The 27,316-nt window shown below is 44.7% G+C and overlaps 2 protein-coding genes across 2 annotated transcripts in view; one reads left to right on the forward strand and one right to left on the reverse strand.

Moving 5' to 3' along the window:
* Positions 1–4,342, forward strand: part of LOC123770358 (uncharacterized) — a 66,911-nt gene extending 62,569 nt beyond the window's left edge. Inside the window, exon 9 of the mRNA XM_045762184.2 lies at positions 1–4,342. Coding sequence (XP_045618140.1) covers positions 1–297 — 297 coding nt within the window. The 3' untranslated portion in view covers positions 298–4,342.
* LOC123770421 (mucin-19-like) lies at positions 4,339–26,492 on the reverse strand. The gene is made up of 7 exons (XM_045762264.2): positions 26,360–26,492; positions 25,286–25,382; positions 23,824–23,887; positions 9,732–22,487; positions 9,014–9,162; positions 6,685–6,795; positions 4,339–6,251 (listed from the first exon to the last, which is right to left on the reverse strand). Exons 2-7 carry the CDS (start codon positions 25,352–25,354, stop codon positions 6,051–6,053), a joined length of 13,350 nt encoding a protein of 4,449 aa, XP_045618220.2. The 5' UTR covers positions 25,355–25,382; positions 26,360–26,492; the 3' UTR covers positions 4,339–6,050.
* Positions 26,493–27,316: the final 824 nt, after the last annotated feature.

A 27,316-nucleotide genomic window follows, 5' to 3' on the forward strand; every position in this document is an offset into this window, starting at 1 on the left:
GTGCAAGATACGGACATCATGGTGGCTCAATCAGTCCGTATCACCGACAAGTTCGAGTTCTTCGCCAACCAGAAGCAGGAGGTGGAGATCGAGTCAGCAGAGGGCAGCTGTTCGTCCTTCACCGGCGTGGTGGTGGCGTGCGCGCTCTTCCTGGCCGCCCAGCTGGTCCTGCTCATGGCCTGGAGTTACCTATGGCACAAGAAGAGAGCCACCAAACAGATTGACCCCAACCCGCCTTCCCTCTACTTCGGCACCACCTCCTCCCGCACCTCTTCCACCTCCTACCTCACCGACTAGACGAGCCACCTCAAACACCCTCCGAAGTGCAGATCATGCCTTCGTGCTACACACGGAAGACCAAAACACACTCCTTAGTGCCACTGTACAAAACAACGCGACCTTATAGATAGGTTGGTATTTCTTAAGGGGGTCGACGAATTTGCCACTTTGATGGTAAACAGGATTTTTTAGGTGTGTCTTTGGTGTCTATTTCCTCCCCATCCTCTTTCATGGCTTGATCAGGGCAGCTCAAGTCTTCACTCTCATGAGTTAAGGTCACACATCTTTCACATATCACGACGGGCATATATGATTACTTTCCTCCGATGGTAATATTATGGAGCTTTATAATGGGCATACGACTATTAAGTATACGCGGGAATTTATGGGTTTAGAGGAATTCGTGTCTCTTCTTAAATCTTACAATCTTGATAATTACTTAAATATAAGACATAAACATGTCGGTGTTTGAACTTTGTCCCAAGGAAGTTGATGAACGTTACATAGCTAGAGCAGGCGGTCCAGGGATGTGCCATTGCATCTTATAGCAATGTCTATGATGGTCTGATGACTACGATGGTTGCCAGGCGAGGCCGAGGGATCACCTCAAAGGTGCTGCTCGTAGCCATGCTAGACAAGACAGGTGCCTAACAACTGGTATTTTGACGGTGAAGACAGGGACCGTCAGATTAGATTTTTCCTCAAAGGAGTCTTCTTGTAGTAATACGTAATGTATTTATATACACTGCCATGATGATGTGCTGGATAGGCTGTTATAATGTATTTGTTAGGCTGTTATAATGTGCTCGTTGCACTGTTGTTATATTGTAATATCACACTGTTTTATCTTTTATACAGACTTGTGCTTTCTAGATTACCTTCCTTGTGTGACAATCCAATCCGTTATACAGATCACGAGACAATCATAACTCTGATAGACTACCCTGGCCTTTTAATAAACTTATCATCTATGTCGGATGATATTGACTGTTAGACTATTATGTGACAGTGACATCTACACTACAGCTAAAAAAAATTCCGTTGGTAACGTCACTTCTACGGTCAAAAAGGTCTTTCATCTTCATTAAGTCCGTTTCTTTGCACCTTAAGTGTAAAGAGGACCCTCCAGCCTCGGCAACCAGAGCGCAACTCCATCGTCTACCAAGACTGCCAGATGCTTACTACCAAGTGGTAAGACAGAGTACCATCGGGCATTACCAGTATAAATTTGACAAGACATATGTGTGTCTTAGAAGCTTCGTTCTTCCCGCAAGATCACCGCACTGAGAGAAGAGTTTTCCCTCCAGTATTCAATTAGGTTTGTACATGTTCCATGCTTCGAACTGCCATTTCTCGGGAGCGGTAGGATCATCTCCCCACCGACGACCTCTAGTTGGGCGTTGATCACAGACTCCAGTTAATCTGCTTCACCAAACTACTGTTTAAGACGACCTCAACTGGCCCCTGCCAACCTCCAAGGCGGTCACAACTGTAACATACGACTGTTAACTGTTTCAGACGACCTCAATTGTTTCAAGTTGGGACAGTATGACCTCAACAGTCCTAGACGACAACAGCTATAACATACGACCACATCTATTTTAGACGACCTCAACTATCCTAGACGACCACACAACTATCCCGGACGACTACAACTATCCTAGACCACACGACTATCCCAGACGACCACAACTATCCCAAACGATCACAATTATCTTAGACGACCACAACTATCCCAAACGACCACAATTATCTTAGACCACCACAACTATCCCAAACGACCACAACTATCCCAAACGACCACAACTATCCAAGACGATCACAACTATCCCAGACGACCACAACTATCCTAGACGACCACAACTATTCTAAACGACCACAACTATCCCAGACGACCACAACTATCCCAGACGACCACAACTATCCTAGACGACTACAATTATTCCAATCGACCACAACTATCCCAGACGACCACAACTATCCCAGACGACCGCAACTATCCCAGACGACCACAACTATCCCAAACGACCACAACTATCCCAGACGACCACAACTATCCCAGACGACCGCAACTATCCCAGACGACCACAACTATCCCAGACGACCACAACTATCCCAGACGACCACAACTATCCCAGACGACCACAACTATCCCAAACGACCACAACTATCCCAAACGATCACAACTATCCCAACCACAACTATCTTAAACGATCACAACTATCCCAGACGACCACAACTATCCCAGACGACCACAACTATCCCAAACGACCACAACTATCCCAGACGACCACAACTATCCCAAACGACCACAACTATCCCAGACGACCACACAACTATCCCAGACGACCACACAACTATCCCAGACGACCACACAACTATCCCAGACGACCACAACTATCCCAGACGACCACAACTATTCCAGACGACCACACAACTATCCCAGACGACCACACAACTATCCCAGACGACCACACAACTATCCTAGACGACCACACAACTATCTCAAACGAACACACAACTATCCCAAACGAACACACAACTATCCCAAACGAACACACAACTATCCCAAACGACCACACAACTATCCCAAACGACCACACAACTATCCCAAACGACCACAACTATCCCAGACGACCACAACTATCCCAAACGACCACACAACTATCCCAGACGACCACAACTATCCCAAACGACCACAACTATCCCAAACGACCACACAACTATCCCAAACGACCACACAACTATCCCAAACGACCACAACTATCCCAGACGACCACAACTATTCTAGACGACCACACAACTATCCCAGACGACCACACAACTATCCCAGACGACCACACAACTATCCTAGACGACCACACAACTATCTCAAACGACCACACAACTATCCCAAACGAACACACAACTATCCCAAACGAACACACAACTATCCCAAACGACCACACAACTATCCCAAACGACCACACAACTATCCCAAACGACCACAACTATCCCAGACGACCACAACTATCCCAAACGACCACACAACTATCCCAGACGACCACAACTATCCCAAACGACCACAACTATCCCAAACGACCACACAACTATCCCAAACGACCACACAACTATCCCAGACCACACAACTATCCCAGACGACCACAACTATCCCAAACGACCACACAACTATCCCAAACGACCACACAACTATTCCAAACGACCACACAACTATCCCAAACGACCACACAACTATCCCAAACGACCACACAACTATCCCAGACCACATGTGCCATTGTTATGATTTAGGTTTACAGAGTCTCCCTACCACAGCCTGAGTTGCCAGAAGAAGGAAACACCCCAAACTGTACATATTTGTGTGTCAACTCACTAATCATCTTGGGATTGATGACACCATCAATGCCAAATACGCAACACGATCAATATACATAAACATCTTCTCTCTAACTCTTCTAAAATGAAACGGACGATTGCGATAACCTACAAACTTGATGTTTGCAGGTACAATAACGTGGTTGAAGTATGTTGACCAATCCACACACTAGAAAATGCGTAGACAATCGACTTGAGAATGGTCCAGGACGAACCGAAACGTCGTCGTCGTCCCTTCATTTCCTAGTGTTTGGATTGGTTAACAAACTTGATGTTTATTTCAGATATTGAAGGCTGGAGATGGAGTCAAACGCTGTTCACTTTAGGAACGATGTTAGCTATTACTCTAAAAGTTTGATTTAGTTCTGTTTCCAGTTTATACTTCTGTAACCCTCTCATAGACGATATAAGTGGCGAGGTACAGGTGACATTCACCTGTTTTCAGAAACTGTTTTGAGGGATAACTCAAAGATTCCGAATCTCTTTCTCGGAACACTGACCGGCTCAGAACCTTTTTTTTTGTGTGTGTGGGATTTATTTCTATCGCGTTTAATTACGGGCATTCATAGGAATTAGGGGTTATTATTTATTATTTGTTATTGTTTATTTATTGGTTGTTATGGATGAGTGTTACACAAGAATTAACTATGTAAAGAAGTGAGAATGTTTATATAATAAAATGTCAACTTACGATCTTCTTTTTATTTCACTCCATGACATATAAATGGTATCATTGATACAAATTGTAATAAATATATATATATATATATATATATATATATATATATATATATATATATATTTGAAATGTTAACATAAGCCATGCACTACATGTTTATATATAATATTTATATTAGTCTTCACTCATTCTGATAATATCGCCTGATCATCTCTAATTAACATTGCAGGGTGTTAGTAAGGAACTAAGTCTTTACCCATCCTCCTGTTAAGATAGTACCTATTGTGACGATCGTCAATAGTCACGAATTCGTACGTACTTAGCTTTTAGATAGTAGTATACTGACTTGCAAGGAATTCTTAAAAAAAAAATGAAGCTAAAAAACTAACTTAAATATTCCTAGGCCTAGTATAGCACACATATGTACTATATAGGCCTCATATATCGTGTATTAGGCCTAGGAAGGTTAGGTTAAGTTTGTCTGTGCAACACAAGTAAAAAATAGTTTTCCCGGTTTGTTCAACTCAATAGTGCCGATTTCTACTTTTTAATTTCGTTGTACGTCGGTATATGTACTATGGTGCTCATCGTTACTATAAGTACTGCCAAAACAGGAGGATGGGCTGAATATGAGGACTTAAGTCCTCATTGAAAGTATGAATGAGGTCTTAGGTCTTCCGTAAACGTTAGGCTGGATATTCGGAGGAACCAACAGTCTTTGTTCCTTCTTCCAAACAGAGGCTGGGGCCCTTTCTAATGCTATGGTGCACTATACACACAGTACTCACGCAGATCTGAGAGTACTCTTTGTTGCAATTCTGAGTACTCTGCTTTTTCGCGCTATGCGTACTGTACTTTAGATGTGAGTGTTTACGAGAGCTCATCTTTGGTCCAGTATAGCTTGGTGCACTCAGCAGGTGCGTCTAGCCTGATGCACTCAGCAGGTGCGTCTAGCCTGATGCACTCAGCAGGTGCGTCTAGCCTGGTGCACTCAGCAGGTGCGTCTAGCCTGATGCACTCAGCAGGTGCGTCTAGCCTGGTGCACTCAGCAGGTGCGTCTAGCCTGGTGCACTCAGCAGGTGCGTCTAGCCTGGTGCACTCAGCAGGTGCGTCTAACCTGATCCACTCAGCAGGTGCGTCTAGCCTGATGCACTCAGCAGGTGCGTCTAACCTGATGCACTCAGCAGGTGCGTCTAGCCTGATGCACTCAGCAGGTGCGTCTAGCCTGGTGCACTCAGCAGGTGCGTCTAACCTGATCCACTCAGCAGGTGCGTCTAGCCTGATGCACTCAGCAGGTGCGTCTAGCCTGATGCACTCAGCAGGTGCGTCTAACCTGATGCACTCAGCAGGTGCGTCTAGCCTGATGCACTCAGCAGGTGCGTCTAGCCTGATGCACTCAGCAGGTGCGTCTAGCCTGATGCACTCAGCAGGTGCGTCTAGCCTGATTCACTCAGCGGGTGCGTCTAGCCTGATGCACTCAGCAGGTGCGTCTAACCTGATGCACTCAGCAGGTGCGTCTAGCCTGATGCACTCAGCAGGTGCGTCTAACCTGATGCACTCAGCAGGTGCGTCTAGCCTGATGCACTCAGCAGGTGCGTCTAGCCTGATGCACTCAGCAGGTGCGTCTAGCCTGATTCACTCAGCGGGTGCCATTTATAGAAAGCAAGTGTTGGGTCGTCAGGGGCGGTGGTAGCTAGTGCACAACGCTCATGCCACTACCTTAGGCCGGCACCGCTGCAGCAGGTACACCAGCAGGAGCAGCAGGTACACCAGCAGGAGCAGCAGGTACATCAGCAGCAGCAGCAGCAGGAGCAGCTGCGTCGGCCTGCCTGAGAGCTTCCTCCACCTCCCTCTTGCGGCTTACCAGCTCCTCCAACTCCTTCTCCAGTTGCATCTTCTTAGCGACGTTGGCGTCCTCGTGCTGCAGGCGAGAGAGAGAGAGAGAGAGACGAGGTCACCACGCAAGATACACAATATTGTCTACTAAGATAAGCTAAAGATTCCACTGCTGAAGTTGTATGCCCGGGTTGGGATCCAAATGAACAGTCAATGTTTCCTCGTGTTTTCTAAATAGTGGGTATTTATTTGGGTTGATTAGTGCGCTATTGCACTTCATTCTCATGCTAAGTTAAGCAGCTACCAGGAAAGAATAAAGAAAATATGAAGATGATAAGAAGAAAATATAGAAAATAATTGAAAATATTATATTGAAAGTTTGTTAAATTCGGGGATACAGAGAGAGAGAGAGAGAGAGAGAGAGAGAGAGAGAGAGAGAGAGAGAGAGAGAGAGAGAGAGAGAGAGAGAGAGAGAGAGAGAGAGAGAGAGAGGGAGAGAAACTTGATCTCTCACTCACCTGGGAGAGGAGTGCAGTGACCTCCTTCATCTTGTGGTCGTTCAGGTGGTGTAGAAGAGCCTTGACCTTCTCTCGTTCGCTACTACTCAGCTGGTTGTTGCCGCGAACCACCTGTTAAGAAATAGTGATAAAATAAGCCAATTATGCCCTTAACTGACGAAGAAGGTTTAAGATATACACAAATTTTTTTATATCTGAGAGATGGCCTAATTTGTGAAATAAAAAGGGTAGATAAAATTGATTATTAAAAGGTATGTAACTAAGAGAAGGTACCTTCATTTTTTCAACCGAACGTTCATTGACGTTGAAAGGCTCCAGACTGAGAGTCCAGACTGAGGGTCCAGACTGAGGGTCCAGACTGAGGGTCCAGACTGAGGGTCCAGACTGAGGGTCCAGACTGAGGGTCCAGAATGAGGCTCCAGACTGACCCTCCGTTCCGCCATGGTGCTCAAACAAGGCAGACACGGCACTTACAGCGTCTCAAAATATATTCATTGTTACTCATTTAAAATCATATAAACTGAGAAACTGCGGACCAGCCTCTGAGATGTGTCATAAAGGGGGTTACCCCCTTTGTACATCTTGGTCTGAAGATCGGTAGCCTGGGAAGCCCAGGAACGCGGGTTCGAGCTCACCTGATGACCTCAATAATTGAACATACTGTAGGAACAAAAAATCACTTTTTTGTGATTTGATTGCTCGAAGATTTAAAGGAGTTTTTCCAGTATATTAATAGGCGGATTTTATGCTCAATTTCCGAAAATTTGTAAACAATAATATAGAATCCGGAACAACCGTGGACATCTTCAAGAGAAAACTGGACTGGTTTCTAAGAGATGTTCCGGATCAGCCGGGCTGTGGTGGGTATGTGGGCCTGCGGGCCGCTCCAAGCAACAGCCTGGTGGACCAAACTCTCACAAGTCAAGCCTGGCCTCGGGCCGGGCTTGGGGAGTAGAAGAACTCCCAGAACCCCATCAACCAGGTATCAAGCAGGAATATAATATATATAATCGGTGTTGACAAAGGCCCAGATCGGCCGAAACGTTCATCTTTCTTTAACATTTCTCTGTGGATTTTCCGCAATATATAGAAAATATAGGTAATATAGAAAATCTGATAACGACCGGTGGAACTATCGGCCGAGAGAGAGAAGGCGGTCACCTTTGCCACCTGTGTGTCATATTAGACACTATTGCATGACGCCCGAACGGTCAGTGTGCTGTGTGCGGGTCCAAGGGCGGGTACTGTCGCTCCTCCCGCACCTCTAGGAGGCAGTTCTACGCTAACGACTGCTACTAACGACTCCGCCCGCTAACTACCCTCACACGCTCTCTCTCTCCCAGACTCTTCACGGTCACGGCGGCCTCGAGATTTTAGGTAAATACAATCTCCTTTACAGAATCTTTATGTCAACAAACTCGCCATAGTATCTTTATGTCGATACACTCGTCACAATTCACTAATTGTTGTTGTTATAAATTCAGCTACTAGGAACAAAAAGTTCCAAGTAGCACGGGCTATGGTGAGCCCGTAGTGGACTTACCTGGCACAGGAGCTGGGCTGTAACTAGTTCACTAGTTGAGCAACGGTCTCCATAATACCTCCCCACACAACCCAAACACCTGGCATATGTACACCGAGCGGTGTGTATATTGTTGTGTGTATACTCTGATATATTGTTTATAAAAAAAAATTGCGTGGATACCATTGTTCGAAGGATTGCGGTAAACAGAACAGGTAAACCGGTTCCCGAGCCGAGACTACGAAAATCTAAGGTATTTAAGTAGGAAGTTTGATTACTATTATATTTAAGTAGAGGGGGAGGAGGGAGAGATCTTACGTCACCCAAGTGAGAAAGAGTGACTTGTGTAGTTAATTACCTAATTGTAATTACCTTAAGTGTAGTTACAGGATGAGAGCTACGCTCGTGGTGTACCGTCTTCTCAGTTCTCTTTGTCGTATAACGCTTTGAAACTATTGACGGTTTTGGCCTCCACCACCCTCTCACTTGTTCCAACCGTCTACCACTGTTTGCAATGTATGGAGTGGGAGATCAATGCGTGCGTGCGTGTGTGTGTGTGTATGTGTATGTGTGTATGTGTGTGTGTGTACTCACCTATTCACCTATTTGTGCTTGCGGGGGTTGAGCTTTGGCTCTTTGGTCCCGCCTCTCATCTGTCAATCAACTGGTGTACAGATTCCTGAGCCGTGTGTGTGTGTGTGTGTGTGTGTGTGTGTGTGTGTGTGTGTGTGTGTGTGTGTGTGTGTGTGTGTGTGTGTGTGTGTGTGTGTGTGTGTGTGTGTGAGTACTATAACTTCATGGGGTCACCTGGGAGAAGGCAGCGAGGGTCCTGTGGGCGCTGCAGGTGACCTCCTGCTGGAGCTGGTCGTTGCTGGGGTCTGCTGTCAGGGAGGTCAGGGCTTCGGTCAGGCCTTCCAGGGACTCCGTCAGGCTCTTCTCGCTATTGGCGCACATGACTGTTGGTGGCAGGACGTGGTATGATCATAGGACTGGATAACATCAGGGATGTGAAACCTACAATACGGCTGTGGTGTCAAAAGCAAATCCTAAGCTGATTTAATTGGAAAATATACAAAAATAAAGTTTCGTTATTTTTTTCATGTGCGAATATATTTAACAAATATTTGTGTATAGATCATGTATGTTAGGATACGACTTGGGTTTATTGCATTATGATTTCTGTAGTATGTTCGTAACCAAAGCATTTGAGCATTTATATTGGTAGGAAGGACTCGGTACACGCTTTTAATATTGAGAGGAATTCCCTGTTTTTAGTGTCAATGCTTAATATAAGAAACGGTATGACTAGAGGACACGGGTAGAAGCTGGAGGCGGAGACGACCCCTGAGGGATGTCGGGAAACACCTCCATAGTTTAAGGGTTGTTGAAGTGAGCTCAGTGACCAGCTTCAAAAGGAAGTTAGACAAAAACATGAGGGATAGAAGTAATTAGCTGATCAGAGACATGGAAATGACAATGTTCGAGCTTGCGAGTACATCTAGCTGTGTACAAACCAGGGACCTACCTCCGGCCCTGGTGCTGGCTGTGTTGAGGAGAGTCAGTAAGGAGGAAGACAGAAGGAATCTGCGGCGTGATCCCAGTAGACTCTCTAGCTCTGCCTCAATGTCGTTTAACTCCTGAAGAAGAGTTTGGAGGTTAGACGAGAGAATTTTCACTTCGTCCAGCTTCTCTCTATCACCTGAGCACTTGATCAACTCAGTGGTAACTTCTTCGATCTTAATGCTTAACTGGGATAACTCGGCGTTGAAAGCATTGATCCTTGAAGCTATTGATGGAGGTACGGTCACGCAGTCATCCGTTGTGGGGCTCGTAGAGGCGCTTGGCTCGGAGCTCGTCTTTGTGGAAGCTGTAGAACTCGTAGATTCCTGCGGTTTAGAAGTTGACGTAGTCCTCTCGGTGGGCACAGTTGAGGAGGCCATCTGGGAAACAGTCGACTGTGGAGATGTTTCCGAGGACCTGGTATGGGTAGAGAAGACAAGGTTCCCGGAAGTAGGGGTGACGGTAGAAGAGAGACCACCAGTGGTCACGCCTATGTGCTCAGTGGTCGTGGACATCGAAGCTGATTTCGTAGTACTCGCCTGAGAGTGGGAGGTCCTGTCTGTCGAGGTGGAAATAGGTCCAGATTTTGTAGTCTGTGTTTCTGCTTCAGATGTTGTTGCTGTGGACTTAAGAGTCGAACTAGATCCCTCTGATCTGGTTGTTGATTTTTGAGGTGTGGTTCCAGATACTGAAGCTGTTGTACTTTCATGTCCCGATGAAGTTCGTGTGGGTGTGGAAAGTTCTCCAGGTCCCACAGAGCTCTGATTAAATTCTGTGGTACTAATCCCTGGTTCTGTTGTGCTTTTACTGGTTGTTTTCGGGTTTGAGGTTGTGGTATCTCCAGGTTCTTCGGTTGTTACTTCAGGTGTTGTTCCCGATTCTGTGGTTTCTTTAATTGTTGTTGAGGATTCTGTCGTTGTTGCATTTTCTCCAGGTATTGATGGGGTTCCTTGAGATGTAAGGGATCCTGTAGTTGTAGTTCCGTATCCTGTAGTTATAGTTCCGGATGTTGTACTTGTAATATTATGTCCAGGTTGCGGAGTGGTTCCTTGAGTTGTTGTTCCTGATATAGATATTGTTGAACTTCCTTGAGATGTGGTTGTAATTCCTTGAGGTGTTCCAGGTTCTGATGTTGTAGTACTTTCTCCAGGTTCTGTTGTGGTTCCTGAAGTTGTAGTTCCAGATCGTGTAGTTGTATTATATTGTCCAGGTTGAGTTGTAGTTCCTTGAGTAGTTGTTCCCGATTTGGATATTGTCGTACTTCCTTGAGATGTTGTTGTAGTTCCTTGAGGTGTTTCAGGTTGTAATGTTGTGGTACTTTCTCCAGACCCTGGTGTGACTCGTGTAGTTGTAGTTCCTGATGCAGTAGCTGTAGTTCCGGATGTTGTAGTATATATCTCAGGTTTTGGTGTAGTTCCTGTAGATGTAGTTCCGGATCTTGTAGTTGTATTATATTGTCCAGATTGAGAAGTGGTTCCTTGAGATGTTGTTGTAGTTCCTTGAGGTGTTCCAGGTTGTGCTGTTGTAGTTCCTTGAGGTGTTTCAGATTGTGCTGTTGTATGTCCTTGGGGTGTGCCAGGTCCTGATGTTGTGGTACTTTCTCCAGACCCTGGTGTGACTCGTGTTGTTGTAGTTCCTGATGCAGTAGCTGTAGTTCCGGATGTTGTAGAATATATCTCAGGTTCTGGTGTAGTTCCTGTAGTTCCGGATCTTGTAGTTGTATTGTATTGTGCAGATTGAGATGTGGTTCCTTGAGATGTTGTTGTAGTTCCTTGAGGTGTTCTGGGTTCTGACGTTGTGGTACTTTCTCCAGGTTCTGTTGTAGTTCCTGAAGTTGTAGTTCCAGATGGTGTGGTTGTATTATATTGTCCAAACTGAGTTGTGGTTCCTTGAGAAGTTGTTTCCGATTTGGATTTTGTCGTACTTCCTTGAGATGTTGTTGTAGTTCCTCGAGGTGTTCCAGGTTCTGATGTTGTAGTTTCTTGGGGTGTTCCAGGTTCTGATGTTGTGGTACTTTCTCCAGACCCTGGTGTGACTCTTGTAGTTGTAGTTCCTGGTGCAGTAGCTGTAGTTCCGGATGTTGTAGTATATATCTCAGGTTCTGGTGTAGTTCCTGTAGTTCCGGATCTTGTAGTTGTATTGTATTGTGCAGATTGAGATGTGGTTCCTTGAGATGTTGTTGTAGTTCCTTGAGGTGTTCCAGGTTGTGCTGTTGTAGTTCCTTGAGGTGTTTCAGATTGTGCTGTTGTATGTCCTTGGGGTGTGCCAGGTTCTGATGTTGTGGTACTTTCTCCAGACCCTGGTGTGACTCGTGTTGTTGTAGTTCCTGATGCAGTAGCTGTAGTTCCTGATGCAGTAGCTGTAGTTCCGGATGTTGTTGAATATATCTCAGGTTCTGGTGTAGTTCCTGTAGTTCCGGATCTTGTAGTTGTATTATATTGTCCAGATTGAGATGTGGTTCCTTGAGATGTTGTTGTAGTTCCTTGAGGTGTTCCAGGTTGTGCTGTTGTAGTTCCTTGAGGTGTTTCAGATTGTGCTGTTGTATGTCCTTGGGGTGTGCCAGGTCCTGATGTTGTGGTACTTTCTCCAGACCCTGGTGTGACTCGTGTTGTTGTAGTTCCTGATGCAGTAGCTGTAGTTCCGGATGTTGTAGAATATATCTCAGGTTCTGGTGCAGTTTCTGTAGTTCCGGATGTTGTAGAATATATATCAGGTTCTGGTGTAGTTCCTGTAGTTCCGGATCTTGTAGTTGTATTATATTGTCCAGATTGAGATGTGGTTCCTTGAGATGTTGTTGTAGTTCCTTGAGGTGTTCTGGGTTCTGACGTTGTGGTACTTTCTCCAGGTTCTGTTGTAGTTCCTGAAGTTGTAGTTCCAGATGGTGTGGTTGTATTATATTGTCCAAACTGAGTTGTGGTTCCTTGAGTAGTTGTTTCCGATTTGGATTTTGTCGTACTTCCTTGAGATGTTGTTGTAGTTCCTCGAGGTGTTCCAGGTTCTGATGTTGTAGTTTCTTGGGGTGTTCCAGGTTCTGATGTTGTGGTACTTTCTCCAGACCCTGGTGTGACTCTTGTAGTTGTAGTTCCTGATGCAGTAGCTGTAGTTCCGGATGTTGTAGAATATATCTCAGGTTCTGGTGTAGTTTCTGTAGTTCCGGATCTTGTAGTTGTATTATATTGTGCAGATTGAGAAGTGGTTCCTTGAGATGTTGTTGTAGTTCCTGATGCAGTAACTGTACTTCCGGATGTTGTAGTATATATCTCAGGTTCTGGTGTAGTTCCTGTAGTTCCGGATCTTGTAGTTGTATTGTATTGTGCAGATTGAGATGTGGTTCCTTGAGATGTTGTTGTAGTTCCTTGAGGTGTTCTAGGTTCTGATGTTGTAGTTCCTCGAGGTGTTCCAGGTTCAGATGTTGTGGTACTTTCTCCAGACCCTGGTGTGACTCGCGTAGTTGTAGTTCCTGATGCAGTAGCTGTAGTTCCGGATGTTGTAGTATATATCTCAGGTTCTGGTGTAGTTCCTGTAGTTGTAGTTCCGGATCTTGTAGTTGTATTATATTGTCCAGATTGAGAAGTGGTTCCTTGAGATGTTGTTGTAGTTCCTTGAGGTGTTCCAGGTTGTGCTGTTGTAGTTCCTTGAGGTGTTTCAGATTGTGCTGTTGTATGTCCTTGGGGTGTGCCAGGTCCTGATGTTGTGGTACTTTCTCCAGACCCTGGTGTGACTCGTGTTGTTGTAGTTCCTGATGCAGTAGCTGTAGTTCCTGATACAGTAGCTGTAGTTCCGGATGTTGTTGAATATATCTCAGGTTCTGGTGTAGTTCCTGTAGTTCCGGATCTTGTAGTTGTATTATATTGTCCAGATTGAGATGTGGTTCCTTGAGATGTTGTTGTAGTTCCTTGAGGTGTTCTGGGTTCTGACGTTGTGGTACTTTCTCCAGGTTCTGTTGTAGTTCCTGAAGTTGTAGTTCCAGATGGTGTGGTTGTATTATATTGTCCAAACTGAGTTGTAGTTCCTTGAGTAGTTGTTTCCGATTTGGATTTTGTCGTACTTCCTTGAGATGTTGTTGTAGTTCCTCGAGGTGTTCCAGGTTCTGATGTTGTAGTTTCTTGGGGTGTTCCAGGTTCTGATGTTGTGGTACTTTCTCCAGACCCTGGTGTGACTCTTGTAGTTGTAGTTCCTGATGCAGTAGCTGTAGTTCCGGATGTTGTAGAATATATCTCAGGTTCTGGTGTAGTTTCTGTAGTTCCGGATCTTGTAGTTGTATTATATTGTGCAGATTGAGAAGTGGTTCCTTGAGATGTTGTTGTAGTTCCTGATGCAGTAACTGTAATTCCGGATGTTGTAGTATATATCTCAGGTTCTGGTGTAGTTCCTGTACTTCCGGGTCTTGTAGTTGTATTGTATTGTGCAGATTGAGATGTGGTTCCTTGAGATGTTGTTGTAGTTCCTTGAGGTGTTCTAGGTTCTGATGTTGTAGTTCCTCGAGGTGTTCCAGGTTCAGATGTTGTGGTACTTTCTCCAGACCCTGGTGTGACTCGTGTAGTTGTAGTTCCTGATGCAGTAGCTGTAGTTCCGGATGTTGTAGAATATATCTCAGGTTCTGGTGTAGTTCCTGTAGTTCCGGATCTTGTCGTTGTATTATATTGTGCAGATTGAGATGTGGTTCCTTGAGATGTTGATGTAGTTCCTTGAGGTGTTCCAGGTTGTGCTGTTGTAGTTCCTTGAGGTGTTTCAGATTGTGCTGTTGTATGTCCTTGGGGTGTGCCAGGTCCTGATGTTGTGGTACTTTCTCCAGTCCCTGGTGTGACTCGTGTAGTTGTAGTTCCTGATGCAGTAGCTGTAGTTCCGGATGTTGTAGAATATATCTCAGGTTCTGGTGTAGTTCCTGTAGTTCCGGATCTTGTAGTTGTATTATATTGTCCAGATTGAGATGTGGTTCCTTGAGATGTTGTTGTAGTTCCTTGAGGTGTTCTGGGTTCTGACGTTGTGGTACTTTCTCCAGGTTCTGTTGTAGTTCCTGAAGTTGTAGTTCCAGATGGTGTGGTTGTATTATATTGTCCAAACTGAGTTGTGGTTCCTTGAGTAGTTGTTTCCGATTTGGATTTTGTCGTACTTCCTTGAGATGTTGTTGTAGTTCCTCGAGGTGTTCCAGGTTCTGATGTTGTAGTTTCTTGGGGTGTTCCAGGTCCTGATGTTGTGGTACTTTCTCCAGTCCCTGGTGTGACTCTTGTAGTTGTAGTTCCTGATGCAGTAGCTGTAGTTCCGGATGTTGTAGAATATATCTCAGGTTCTGGTGTAGTTTCTGTAGTTCCGGATCTTGTAGTTGTATTATATTGTGCAGATTGAGAAGTGGTTCCTTGAGATGTTGTTGTAGTTCCTGATGCAGTAACTGTACTTCCGGATGTTGTAGTATATATCTCAGGTTCTGGTGTAGTTCCTGTAGTTCCGGATCTTGTAGTTGTATTGTATTGTGCAGATTGAGATGTGGTTCCTTGAGATGTTGTTGTAGTTCCTTGAGGTGTTCTAGGTTCTGATGTTGTAGTTCCTCGAGGTGTTCCAGGTTCAGATGTTGTGGTACTTTCTCCAGACCCTGGTGTGACTCGTGTAGTTGTAGTTCCTGATGCAGTAGCTGTAGTTCCGGATGTTGTAGTATATATCTCAGGTTCTGGTGTAGTTCCTGTAGTTGTAGTTCCGGATCTTGTAGTTGTATTGTATTGTCCAGATTGAGAAGTGGTTCCTTGAGATGTTGTTGTAGTTCCTTGAGGTGTTCCAGATTGTGCTGTTGTAGTTCCTTGAGGTGTTTCAGATTGTGCTGTTGTATGTCCTTGGGGTGTGCCAGGTCCTGATGTTGTGGTACTTTCTCCAGACCCTGGTGTGACTCGTGTTGTTGTAGTTCCTGATGCAGTAGCTGTAGTTCCTGATGCAGTAGCTGTAGTTCCGGATGTTGTAGTATATATCTCAGGTTCTGGTGTAGTTCCTGTAGTTCCGGATCTTGTAGTTGTATTGTATTGTGCAGATTGAGATGTGGTTCCTTGAGATGTTGTTGTAGTTCCTTGAGGTGTTCTAGGTTCTGATGTTGTAGTTCCTCGAGGTGTTCCAGGTTCAGATGTTGTGGTACTTTCTCCAGACCCTGGTGTGACTCGTGTAGTTGTAGTTCCTGATGCAGTAGCTGTAGTTCCGGATGTTGTAGAATATATCTCATGTTCTGGTGTAGTTTCTGTAGTTCCGGATCTTGTAGTTGTATTATATTGTGCAGATTGAGAAGTGGTTCCTTGAGATGTTGATGTAGTTCCTTGAGGTGTTCCAGGTTCAGATGTTGTGGTACTTTCTCCAGACCCTGGTGTGACTCGTGTAGTTGTAGTTCCTGATGCAGTAGCTGTAGTTCCGGATGTTGTAGTATATATCTCAGGTTCTTGTGTAGTTCCTGTAGTTGTAGTTCCGGATCTTGTAGTTGTATTATATTGTCCAGATTGAGAAGTGGTTCCTTGAGATGTTGATGTAGTTCCTTGAGGTGTTCTGGGTTCTGACGTTGTGGTACTTTCTCCAGGTTCTGTTGTAGTTCCTGAAGTTGTAGTTCCAGATGGTGTGGTTGTATTATATTGTCCAAACTGAGTTGTGGTTCCTTGAGTAGTTGTTTCCGATTTGGATTTTGTCGTACTTCCTTGAGATGTTGTTGTAGTTCCTCGAGGTGTTCCAGGTTCTGATGTTGTAGTTTCTTGGGGTGTTCCAGGTTCTGATGTTGTGGTACTTTCTCCAGACCCTGGTGTGACTCTTGTAGTTGTAGTTCCTGATGCAGTAGCTGTAGTTCCGGATGTTGTAGAATATATCTCAGGTTCTGGTGTAGTTTCTGTAGTTCCGGATCTTGTAGTTGTATTATATTGTGCAGATTGAGAAGTGGTTCCTTGAGATGTTGTTGTAGTTCCTGATGCAGTAACTGTACTTCCGGATGTTGTAGTATATATCTCAGGTTCTGGTGTAGTTCCTGGTGTTCCGGATCTTGTAGTTGTATTGTATTGTGCAGATTGAGATGTGGTTCCTTGAGATGTTGTTGTAGTTCCTTGAGGTGTTCTAGGTTCTGATGTTGTAGTTCCTCGAGGTGTTCCAGGTTCAGATGTTGTGGTACTTTCTCCAGACCCTGGTGTGACTCGTGTAGTTGTAGTTCCTGATGTAGTAGCTGTAGTTCCGGATGTTGTAGTATATATCTCAGGTTCTGGTGTAGTTCCTGTAGTTGTAGTTCCGGATCTTGTAGTTGTGTTATATTGTCCAGATTGAGAAGTGGTTCCTTGAGATGTTGTTGTAGTTCCTTGAGGTGTTCCAGGTTGTGCTGTTGTAGTTCCTTGAGGTGTTTCAGATTGTGCTGTTGTATGTCCTTGGGGTGTGCCAGGTCCTAATGTTGTGGTACTTTCTCCAGACCCTGGTGTGACTCGTGTTGTTGTAGTTCCTAATGCAGTAGCTGTAGTTCCGGATGTTGTAGAATATATCTCAGGTTCTGGTGTAGTTTCTGTAGTTCCGGATGTTGTAGAATACATATCAGGTTCTGGTGTAGTTCCTGTAGTTCCGGATCTTGTAGTTGTATTATATTGTCCAGATTGAGATGTGGTTCCTTGAGATGTTGTTGTAGTTCCTTGAGGTGTTCTGGGTTCTGACGTTGTGGTACTTTCTCCAGGTTCTGTTGTAGTTCCTGAAGTTGTAGTTCCAGATGGTGTGGTTGTATTATATTGTCCAAACTGAGTTGTGGTTCCTTGAGTAGTTGTTTCCGATTTGGATTTTGTCGTACTTCCTTGAGATGTTGTTGTAGTTCCTCGAGGTGTTCCAGGTTCTGATGTTGTAGTTTCTTGGGGTGTTCCAGGTTCAGATGTTGTGGTACTTTCTCCAGACCCTGGTGTGACTCTTGTAGTTGTAGTTCCTGATGCAGTAGCTGTAGTTCCGGATGTTGTAGAATATATCTCAGGTTCTGGTGTAGTTTCTGTAGTTCCGGATCTTGTAGTTGTATTATATTGTGCAGATTGAGAAGTGGTTCCTTGAGATGTTGTTGTAGTTCCTGATGCAGTAACTGTAATTCTGGATGTTGTAGTATATATCTCAGGTTCTGGTGTAGTTCCTGTAGTTCCGGATCTTGTAGTTGTATTGTATTGTGCAGATTGAGATGTGGTTCCTTGAGATGTTGTTGTAGTTCCTTGAGGTGTTCTAGGTTCTGATGTTGTAGTTCCTCGAGGTGTTCCAGGTTCAGATGTTGTGGTACTTTCTCCAGACCCTGGTGTGACTCTTGTAGTTGTAGTTCCTGATGCAGTAGCTGTAGTTCCGGATGTTGTAGTATATATCTCAGGTTCTGGTGTAGTTCCTGTAGTTGTAGTTCCGGATCTTGTAGTTGTATTATATTGTCCAGATTGAGATGTGGTTCCTTGAGATGTTGTTGTAGTTCCTTGAGGTGTTCCAGGTTGTGCTGTTGTAGTTCCTTGAGGTGTTTCAGATTGTGCTGTTGTATGTCCTTGGGGTGTGCCAGGTCCTGATGTTGTGGTACTTTCTCCAGACCCTGGTGTGACTCGTGTTGTTGTAGTTCCTGATGCAGTAGCTGTAGTTCCTGATGAAGTAGCTGTAGTTCCGGATGTTGTTGAATATATATCAGGTTCTGGTGTAGTTCCTGTAGTTCCGGATCTTGTAGTTGTATTGTATTGTCCAGATTGAGATGTGGTTCCTTGAGATGTTGTTGTAGTTCCTTGAGGTGTTCCAGGTTGTGACGTTGTGGTACTTTCTCCAGGTTCTGTTGTAGTTCCTGAAGTTGTAGTTCCAGATGGTGTGGTTGTATTATATTGTCCAAACTGAGTTGTGGTTCCTTGAGTAGTTGTTTCCGATTTGGATTTTGTCGTACTTCCTTGAGATGTTGTTGTAGTTCCTCGAGGTGTTCCAGGTTCTGATGTTGTAGTTTCTTGGGGTGTTCCAGGTTCTGATGTTGTGGTACTTTCTCCAGACCCTGGTGTGACTCTTGTAGTTGTAGTTCCTGATGCAGTAGCTGTAGTTCCGGATGTTGTAGAATATATCTCAGGTTCTGGTGTAGTTTCTGTAGTTCCGGATCTTGTAGTTGTATTATATTGTGCAGATTGAGAAGTGGTTCCTTGAGATGTTGTTGTAGTTCCTGATGCAGTAACTGTAATTCCGGATGTTGTAGTATATATCTCAGGTTCTGGTGTAGTTCCTGTAGTTCCGGGTCTTGTAGTTGTATTGTATTGTGCAGATTGAGATGTGGTTCCTTGAGATGTTGTTGTAGTTCCTTGAGGTGTTCTAGGTTCTGATGTTGTAGTTCCTCGAGGTGTTCCAGGTTCAGATGTTGTGGTACTTTCTCCAGACCCTGGTGTGACTCTTGTAGTTGTAGTTCCTGATGCAGTAGCTGTAGTTCCGGATGTTGTAGAATATATCTCATGTTCTGGTGTAGTTTCTGTAGTTCCGGATCTTGTAGTTGTATTATATTGTGCAGATTGAGAAGTGGTTCCTTGAGATGTTGATGTAGTTCCTTGAGGTGTTCCAGGTTGTGCTGTTGTAGTTCCTTGAGGTGTTTCAGATTGTGCTGTTGTATGTCCTTGGGGTGTGCCAGGTCCTGATGTTGTGGTACTTTCTCCAGTCCCTGGTGTGACTCGTGTAGTTGTAGTTCCTGATGCAGTAGCTGTAGTTCCGGATGTTGTAGAATATATCTCAGGTTCTGGTGTAGTTCCTGTAGTTCCGGATCTTGTAGTTGTATTATATTGTCCAGATTGAGATGTGGTTCCTTGAGATGTTGTTGTAGTTCCTTGAGGTGTTCTGGGTTCTGACGTTGTGGTACTTTCTCCAGGTTCTGTTGTAGTTCCTGAAGTTGTAGTTCCAGATGGTGTGGTTGTATTATATTGTCCAAACTGAGTTGTGGTTCCTTGAGTAGTTGTTTCCGATTTGGATTTTGTCGTACTTCCTTGAGATGTTGTTGTAGTTCCTCGAGGTGTTCCAGGTTCTGATGTTGTAGTTTCTTGGGGTGTTCCAGGTTCTGATGTTGTGGTACTTTCTCCAGACCCTGGTGTGACTCTTGTAGTTGTAGTTCCTGATGCAGTAGCTGGAGTTCCGGATGTTGTAGAATATATCTCAGGTTCTGGTGTAGTTCCTGTAGTTCCGGATCTTGTAGTTGTATTATATTGTGCAGATTGAGAAGTGGTTCCTTGAGATGTTGTTGTAGTTCCTGATGCAGTAACTGTAATTCCGGATGTTGTAGTATATATCTCAGGTTCTGGTGTAGTTCCTGTAGTTCCGGGTCTTGTAGTTGTATTGTATTGTGCAGATTGAGATGTGGTTCCTTGAGATGTTGTTGTAGTTCCTTGAGGTGTTCTAGGTTCTGATGTTGTAGTTCCTCGAGGTGTTCCAGGTTCAGATGTTGTGGTACTTTCTCCAGACCCTGGTGTGACTCGTGTAGTTGTAGTTCCTGATGCAGTAGCTGTAGTTCCGGATGTTGTAGTATATATCTCAGGTTCTGGTGTAGTTTCTGTAGTTCCGGATCTTGTAGTTGTATTATATTGTGCAGATTGAGAAGTGGTTCCTTGAGATGTTGATGTAGTTCCTTGAGGTGTTCCAGGTTCAGATGTTGTGGTACTTTCTCCAGACCCTGGTGTGACTCGTGTAGTTGTAGTTCCTGATGCAGTAGCTGTAGTTCCGGATGTTGTAGTATATATCTCAGGTTCTTGTGTAGTTCCTGTAGTTGTAGTTCCGGATCTTGTAGTTGTATTATATTGTCCAGATTGAGAAGTGGTTCCTTGAGATGTTGATGTAGTTCCTTGAGGTGTTCCAGGTTGTGCTGTTGTAGTTCCTTGAGGTGTTTCAGATTGTGCTGTTGTATGTCCTTGGGGTGTGCCAGGTCCTGATGTTGTGGTACTTTCTCCAGACCCTGGTGTGACTCGTGTTGTTGTAGTTCCTGATGCAGTAGCTGTAGTTCCGGATGTTGTAGTATATATCTCAGGTTCTGGTGTAGTTCGTGTAGTTGTAGTTCCGGATCTTGTAGTTGTATTATATTGTCCAGATTGAGAAGTGGTTCCTTGAGATGTTGTTGTAGTTCCTGATGCAGTAGCTGTAGTTCCGGATGTTGTAGAATATATCTCAGGTTCTGGTGTAGTTCCTGTAGTTCCGGTTCTTGTCGTTGTATTATATTGTCCTGATTGAGAAGTGGTTCCTTGAGATGTTGTTGTAGTTCCTTGAGGTGTTCTGGGTTCTGACGTTGTGGTACTTTCTCCAGGTTCTGTTGTAGTTCCTGAAGTTGTAGTTCCAGATGGTGTGGTTGTATTATATTGTCCAAACTGAGTTGTGGTTCCTTGAGTAGTTGTTTCCGATTTGGATTTTGTCGTACTTCCTTGAGATGTTGTTGTAGTTCCTCGAGGTGTTCCAGGTTCTGATGTTGTAGTTTCTTGGGGTGTTCCAGGTTCTGATGTTGTGGTACTTTCTCCAGACCCTGGTGTGACTCTTGTAGTTGTAGTTCCTGATGCAGTAGCTGTAGTTCCGGATGTTGTAGAATATATCTCAGGTTCTGGTGTAGTTCCTGTAGTTCCGGATCTTGGAGTTGTGTTATATTGTCCAGATTGAGAAGTGGTTCCTTGAGATGTTGTTGTAGTTCCTTGAGGTGTTCCAGGTTGTGCTGTTGTAGTTCCTTGAGGTGTTTCAGATTGTGCTGTTGTATGTCCTTGGGGTGTGCCAGGTCCTGATGTTGTGGTACTTTCTCCAGACCCTGGTGTGACTCGTGTTGTTGTAGTTCCTGATGCAGTAGCTGTAGTTCCGGATATTGTAGTTGTATATGTCCCAGGTTCTGGTGTAGTTCCTGTAGTTGTAGTTCCGGATGTTGTAGTTGTATATATCCCAGGTTCTAGTGTAGTTCCTGTAGTTGTAGTTCCGGATCTTGTAGTTGTATTATATTGCTCAGGTTGAGATGTCGTTCCTTGTGTTGTTGTTCTAGATTGAGATATTGTCGTACTTTCTTGAGACTTTGTTGTTCCTTTAGGTGTTGTTCCGGATTTTGCTGTTGTGGTAGTTTCTTCAGCCGTTGGCGTAGTTCCTGCAATTGTAGTTCCGGACTGTGATGCTGGGGTGCTTTCTGCAGGTTCAGTTTGATTTCTTTGGGGTGTTGATGTAACTTCTGATTCTTGTGTTGTCGTTTCTGTAAATGATGATGATGTTGGTTGCGTTACAGCGGTAGTGGTTCCCTTTGAAGAACCTGGCGTCGTACTCGATATCGGCAATGTTGTCGTGGATGTTATAAGCAGACATGGATCTCCCTCACTGTCTGTGTATCCTCTAAGCGCCGGCATCATGTTTCTGAAAGTGTTGGTCTGCGAGCAGCCTTTCTTGGTGATCGTTTCTGTTCGCATGTCCACGTAGAGTCCCGAGCCATGTGAGCCAGTTGTTTCATCCCCATAAGTCACGTCCAACTGCACCAGGCGCGTCTCAGCTGTAGGACAGCTACTGCTTCCTTCGTTTATTTCGCTCACGACCTTCGGCAGGCTGTCTTGGAGGTCTTCGAGCAAATTCTTTAGCTCTGAAGTTGCCTCGTATATATCTTGCCATCTCTTGGTCGTCGATGGGTCGGAGCAGGCGTCTGCGACCAGGTCCGACAGTTGCTCTGCTCTCTGGGAGACGGTGTCGTACGACCTGAATACCTCCTGCAGCTCTGGGTTGTCTGTACTGCTGTTGCAGCTTGTATTTTGGCTCCCAGTTACCCCCAGATCTGAAAGTTAGAACAGAGTTTTACATCGAGCAAATATCGTGCGCTCCACTTCATTAAATTAAAATGAAAACACTTGTCAGTCAGGACTGTGTTGATGCTGTACAAGCGTCTCACCGAACATAAAATATTTATAGATTTACAATAATACAATGATGATAATGACATTTAGCTCAGTGTAGATCCAGTTTTGAATTATCCCTATTAGTTGTCAACATTTGCGAGCCTGTCATCATTTACAGGAAGTATTAAGTACACAGTTTTGAATGCTAGATCAATTTGGATGGTGATGTGTGTGGTGTATTTGGCACTAGAAGGGGGTTACTGATGGCCAGGCAGATCCCAGAAGATTGGGCCATGGAGGGGGGTGGGGGGAGGGCAAGCCAGATAACCCATTAACAGTCCCTGCTCTAGTTTATATATATGGTGTAGACGTCGCAATGGAAGCTGACTCCCTTTTAATGCAATTGGGTACCTTTTTAGCAATTGGGTCTACCCCCACCCGCCCATGTTGGTCAGCACCCCCTCCCACTCACCCTGCAAAGTTGGACGAGTCTAGCCCCAAGCCTGACACTTGGCGATAGACTTTTTATTGATACGAATAATATATTTTCTGAGAGACCTCTGCATTTGTTTCAGTGCTTCTTGATAAAATTTCTGAGGGAAGGGGGGGCGGGGGAAGGGAAAGAGAAAGGGGGGGAAGAGGACGAGGGAAGGGATGAAGGGGGAGATATGGTGAAGAGTGGGGGAAGGTAGGAAATGAGGGGAAAGAGACCCGGGTGCAGCCGGATACCCCCTTCTATATATATATGTTTATAAATGTGCCTGAAGATGGAGGGGAGAAGAGGGGAAAATGGGAAGATGAAAGGAGGGGAGTGAGAAGGAAAGTGGGAAGAGGAGCGATGCAGGGAGAGGGAGGGAAGAAGATGGGTGGAATGGGGGCAACAGACTACCCCGGGAACCGCCGGATACCCCTCCTAGTATATTAATACACAAAATGTCCTCCACAAAATCAGTTTATCTGGGGAAGATATTCTTGTGGATTGAACTGTAGCAATAATACACGTAATAAAATATTCACGTGAAAATTACACTTAACCGAGAAACGACGTGCGTCAAACACTTGTATCGCACAGTCGAGCGGGAAACAACGAACATCAAGCTAACTTATCAACCAGTCGGGCGACAAACGACTTGCGTTTAAGTCTCTTACCGCACAGGGGATAAGAAGCGACGTACGGCAAGTACTCTTACTGAACAGTTGGGTGGTGAATCGACGTTAGTCAGTCTCTCTTACCGTACAGTCAGACGACAGACGATGTGCGTCAAGTGTTCTTACCATACAGTTGGACGGGAAACTGCTGAAGAAGAGGTATCCACTCCGTCTGGGTGGCGTGGGCGGACTGTGGGGGAGATAGAGACACGTATCAAGTGACCCGAGTTCGCGTTCTTTTGCCTTGACAGCGTTGGTACTTATGACCAACCTATAGCAATAACGGCAAGCGCTTGGAGGATCTATTTATAGAGATTCTAATTTTTCGTTAACACCATCAACGAAAGATTCCAAGCACTACTTGCGTAAATGTTTTGGAATCATTGGGTTAGTTGTCAGTTGTTGTAGAGATGATGTGTGAGGTCTTGCTGGTGTTGTTGTACAGACTGGTTAGTGACTCTGATGTGGTAGTGGCGTGGTTGTGGCGTGTACGAGGGAGTGAAAAATGAAAAGGCTTTATTATAAATTTTGTGTATCTATGATGGAGCTCTTTTTCTTTACTTTCTTGTCTATGGCTTTACTGTTGAAATAATTTTCGCGGAACACTGTGAATGTTGGGCGATTATTTCCATAGTTGATGCTTTGGACTGATTGGTATTCAGTTTGAAGAGCCCTGTGTTGGGAAATATTGGGTCAAACACTACTGATTTACTGTATACCAAATTTACAACAAAATTTGCAGTGATAGGATACAGCATTTTCACATGGATCACATTAGACATTCCGCCTGTAATCAGTGATGTAGTGAAGTCTCTTGTATAAAAAATAAGCATAATACAGTTTTCTAGTTGTCTAGGCAGGTGGAGGATAAGGGATAATGGGCAACCTTGCTGGGGTTAGTTTCTGAAGGTTCACTACCGAGTGTGCATCTCTGTGTGCACTCACAAGGGGGCTTAGATTCACGAAGCAGTTACGCAAGTACTTACGAACGTGTACATCTTTCCTCAATCTTTGACGGCTTTGGTTACATTTATTAAACAGTTTACAAGCATGAAAACTTCCCAATCAACTGTTGTTATTGTTATAAACAGCCTCCTGGTGCTTCGGAGCTCATTAACTGTTAAATAATTGTAAACAAAGCCGCCAAAGATTGAGGTAAGATGTACAGGTTCGTAAGTGCTTGCGTAACTGCTTCGTGAATCTGGCCCAAGGTCTGTGGTTTGCTTGGTCATGCATCCTACTCTACTGCCATGGGAGAAGGCCTCGCAAGCCACACACACCTACACGCTAGGCACTAGAAGCGTTTGTGAAGGTCTCCTTTACGTGTATTAGCTCACATTGATGGCGTGAGGATACTCTTCGTGCCAGGACTAGTATTTGTGGCATATGGCCGCGTGTCGGGGAGGACAATTGGTGTGTTTATGACGATGGTGAAAGGTGGAGTGTTTAAAACCTTGACATCTTGCCCATGAAACCGCCATATGCATCAACTAAACGGTTAATGACTTCCTAAAACTAAACAACTAAAGATAATCACGGAACTAAACAAATCAGAAATTATGAATTTGTGAGTTGCCAACTCACTTACCTCATGTAGAAGGAGCAGCAGCAGGAGGGACGCGACGAGCCCCGACGCTGGTAGGCGGTGAGTCCTCATCCCTACCACGGTGTTGGTCCACCTCCACCTGTGGGACAGGATGCCAGTACATCATCATCACCTTTATCTTTCGCCACAGTCCTCCTATCCATTGTAATTTACCGTACGTTTTCGATCATAACTATTGTCCTGTGATGTTGGTGTTCGTCTGTGTTGCTGTACTCGGTACCGTGCTCGCTAAAGCTCCCAAACACCGCATGCTTCAGGCTGTTTTATTGTCGTTGGTAAACGCCTCGTGCAAACACAGGTGGCGCAAATGGGATTCTAAATTTGATTTATACATTTCGCTAACTTTCCAGCTGAGCAAAAATGATACCTATAGATACTTATAAAAATGAAATTGGAATACTGGACTCCATATCTGGTTACTGTTCTAATACTGTTCCATATCTGGTTCCATATCTGGTTCCATATCAATACTTCTCCAATCTGGTTAAGGCTGATGGCGTTACCGTCGGTGAAGTGTTCGGTGATGTGCAGCACCAAACTACAGACGCGAGGCGAACAATGACTCGGTACTGTTGTTACAGGAATGGATTAATTGAAGAGGGATTTGAATGTTTTAATACCTGAAGGATTTCACTCTGCGGTGCAGACTTCACAGATGGTAACATGGTTCCCCGTGGTCCGCGACTGAAAGCCTTTTAGGCTTATCGAAGTCCCTCTAGGCTAACTACTGATCTTTCCTAATATACAACCCACAACAGTTCCTCGTAACTCCCGAGTTAGATGTGCCCAGCCGTTTCTGTCCTGCCCGAGGATCGAACCCAGGATTTTTAGTTGTAAGAGAAACATATACTTCTTAAAGAGCTGGACGAGTCTTTCCTCAAAAGCCAAAATGTCGTTTTTAAAAAGATGAAACTAAAATGTGACGACTTTAACTCATCCCAGCACAACCAAACGGTCACATGATACGACAAGGACACCATAGAGCCGCTGTGAGTGTACCAGTACACAAAAACCCCACCTGTGACTGGTATTACCGTGCTCCAACGCCCGTCTCACCTGGAGGGGCGAGAGTGGGCAGTACACGGGCTCCTCGCACCACTATCACGATCACGAAGGACTGGCTGAAGAAGACGCGACGGTGGAACGGGAGGCGAGGACGCCACACTGTGTTACTGCTGAAGCTTCACCACATTTAACCACACTGGAGGGAAGCCTCGACCAGTAGGGGTGTCCCGGCTGGCCCCACCCACCCCCAACTGGCCATAACACCTGTTCATAAAACACACATTTGCCTTTAATTTGTGCCGAGTAAATAAGGGAGGTGTGAGCTATGAAATGGTCGTAATGATGAGAAGTGTGAGTGGTAAGAAGTGTGTGTGTGTGTGGGGGGGAGGTAAACAGGATCTGGGCTGTGTTTACAGCCTCGCAACTCTGCTCTTTACCTTGCGCCTTCAACTGCTCAAAATATGAAGCCATCGCAGTGGTTCTTCGTTGCTTACCGCCGAGTATGACTTGTACAATTGTCGGAAAATGCGACAACTGTACATCAAATTCTGCCTCATTCTCCAAAAAAGTTGGAAAACTTTTTTGAAGAATGGTTGGCTAACCGCTTTATCCAACCTGTTATTGTATTTTGAAAGTAACATTTGGTTTTCTATCGTCTTGTTTGACAACCTGGGGACTAAAATCGTCAAAGGACTAAATGGCCGCTATGCGAAACTTCAGTCTCTCATAACTTCTGAACTGGGGGGTGAAAAAAGGCTTAATTTTTTGCTTCTAATGTGTTTTCCAGCCTCTAAGCTACTCCTCCTCAACAAGAAAGACCAATTGTTCGTTAATTCAGCCGCCTAGCCCCGTTTGTGAATGAAAACGGTTGACACACCCAACCCGTCCACAGACCAAGTTCATTCCAGTGGTCTGAATCACAACTCTGTAAGTGCTTCACACACGTTCAAGTACAAATAATCGCGAGCAGAACCTAAACACCTAACCTAACCTAACCTACGCCAAACT

This window comes from Procambarus clarkii, chromosome 42, assembly GCF_040958095.1.
Source record: "Procambarus clarkii isolate CNS0578487 chromosome 42, FALCON_Pclarkii_2.0, whole genome shotgun sequence".
Classification (NCBI taxonomy): domain Eukaryota; kingdom Metazoa; phylum Arthropoda; class Malacostraca; order Decapoda; family Cambaridae; genus Procambarus; species Procambarus clarkii.

Bases quoted from the DNA above. Each gene is read 5' to 3' on its own strand.
- LOC123770421 (XM_045762264.2), bottom strand. From the start codon at position 25,354: ATGAGGACTCACCGCCTACCAGCGTCGGGGCTCGTCGCGTCCCTCCTG. The intron at 23,888-25,285 runs GTAAGTGAGTTG...TCTCCCCCACAG, and splicing joins TGCTGCTCCTTCTACATGAG to TCCGCCCACGCCACCCAGAC. The intron at 6,252-6,684 runs GTGAGTGAGAGA...TCTCGCCTGCAG, and splicing joins TCACTGCACTCCTCTCCCAG to CACGAGGACGCCAACGTCGC.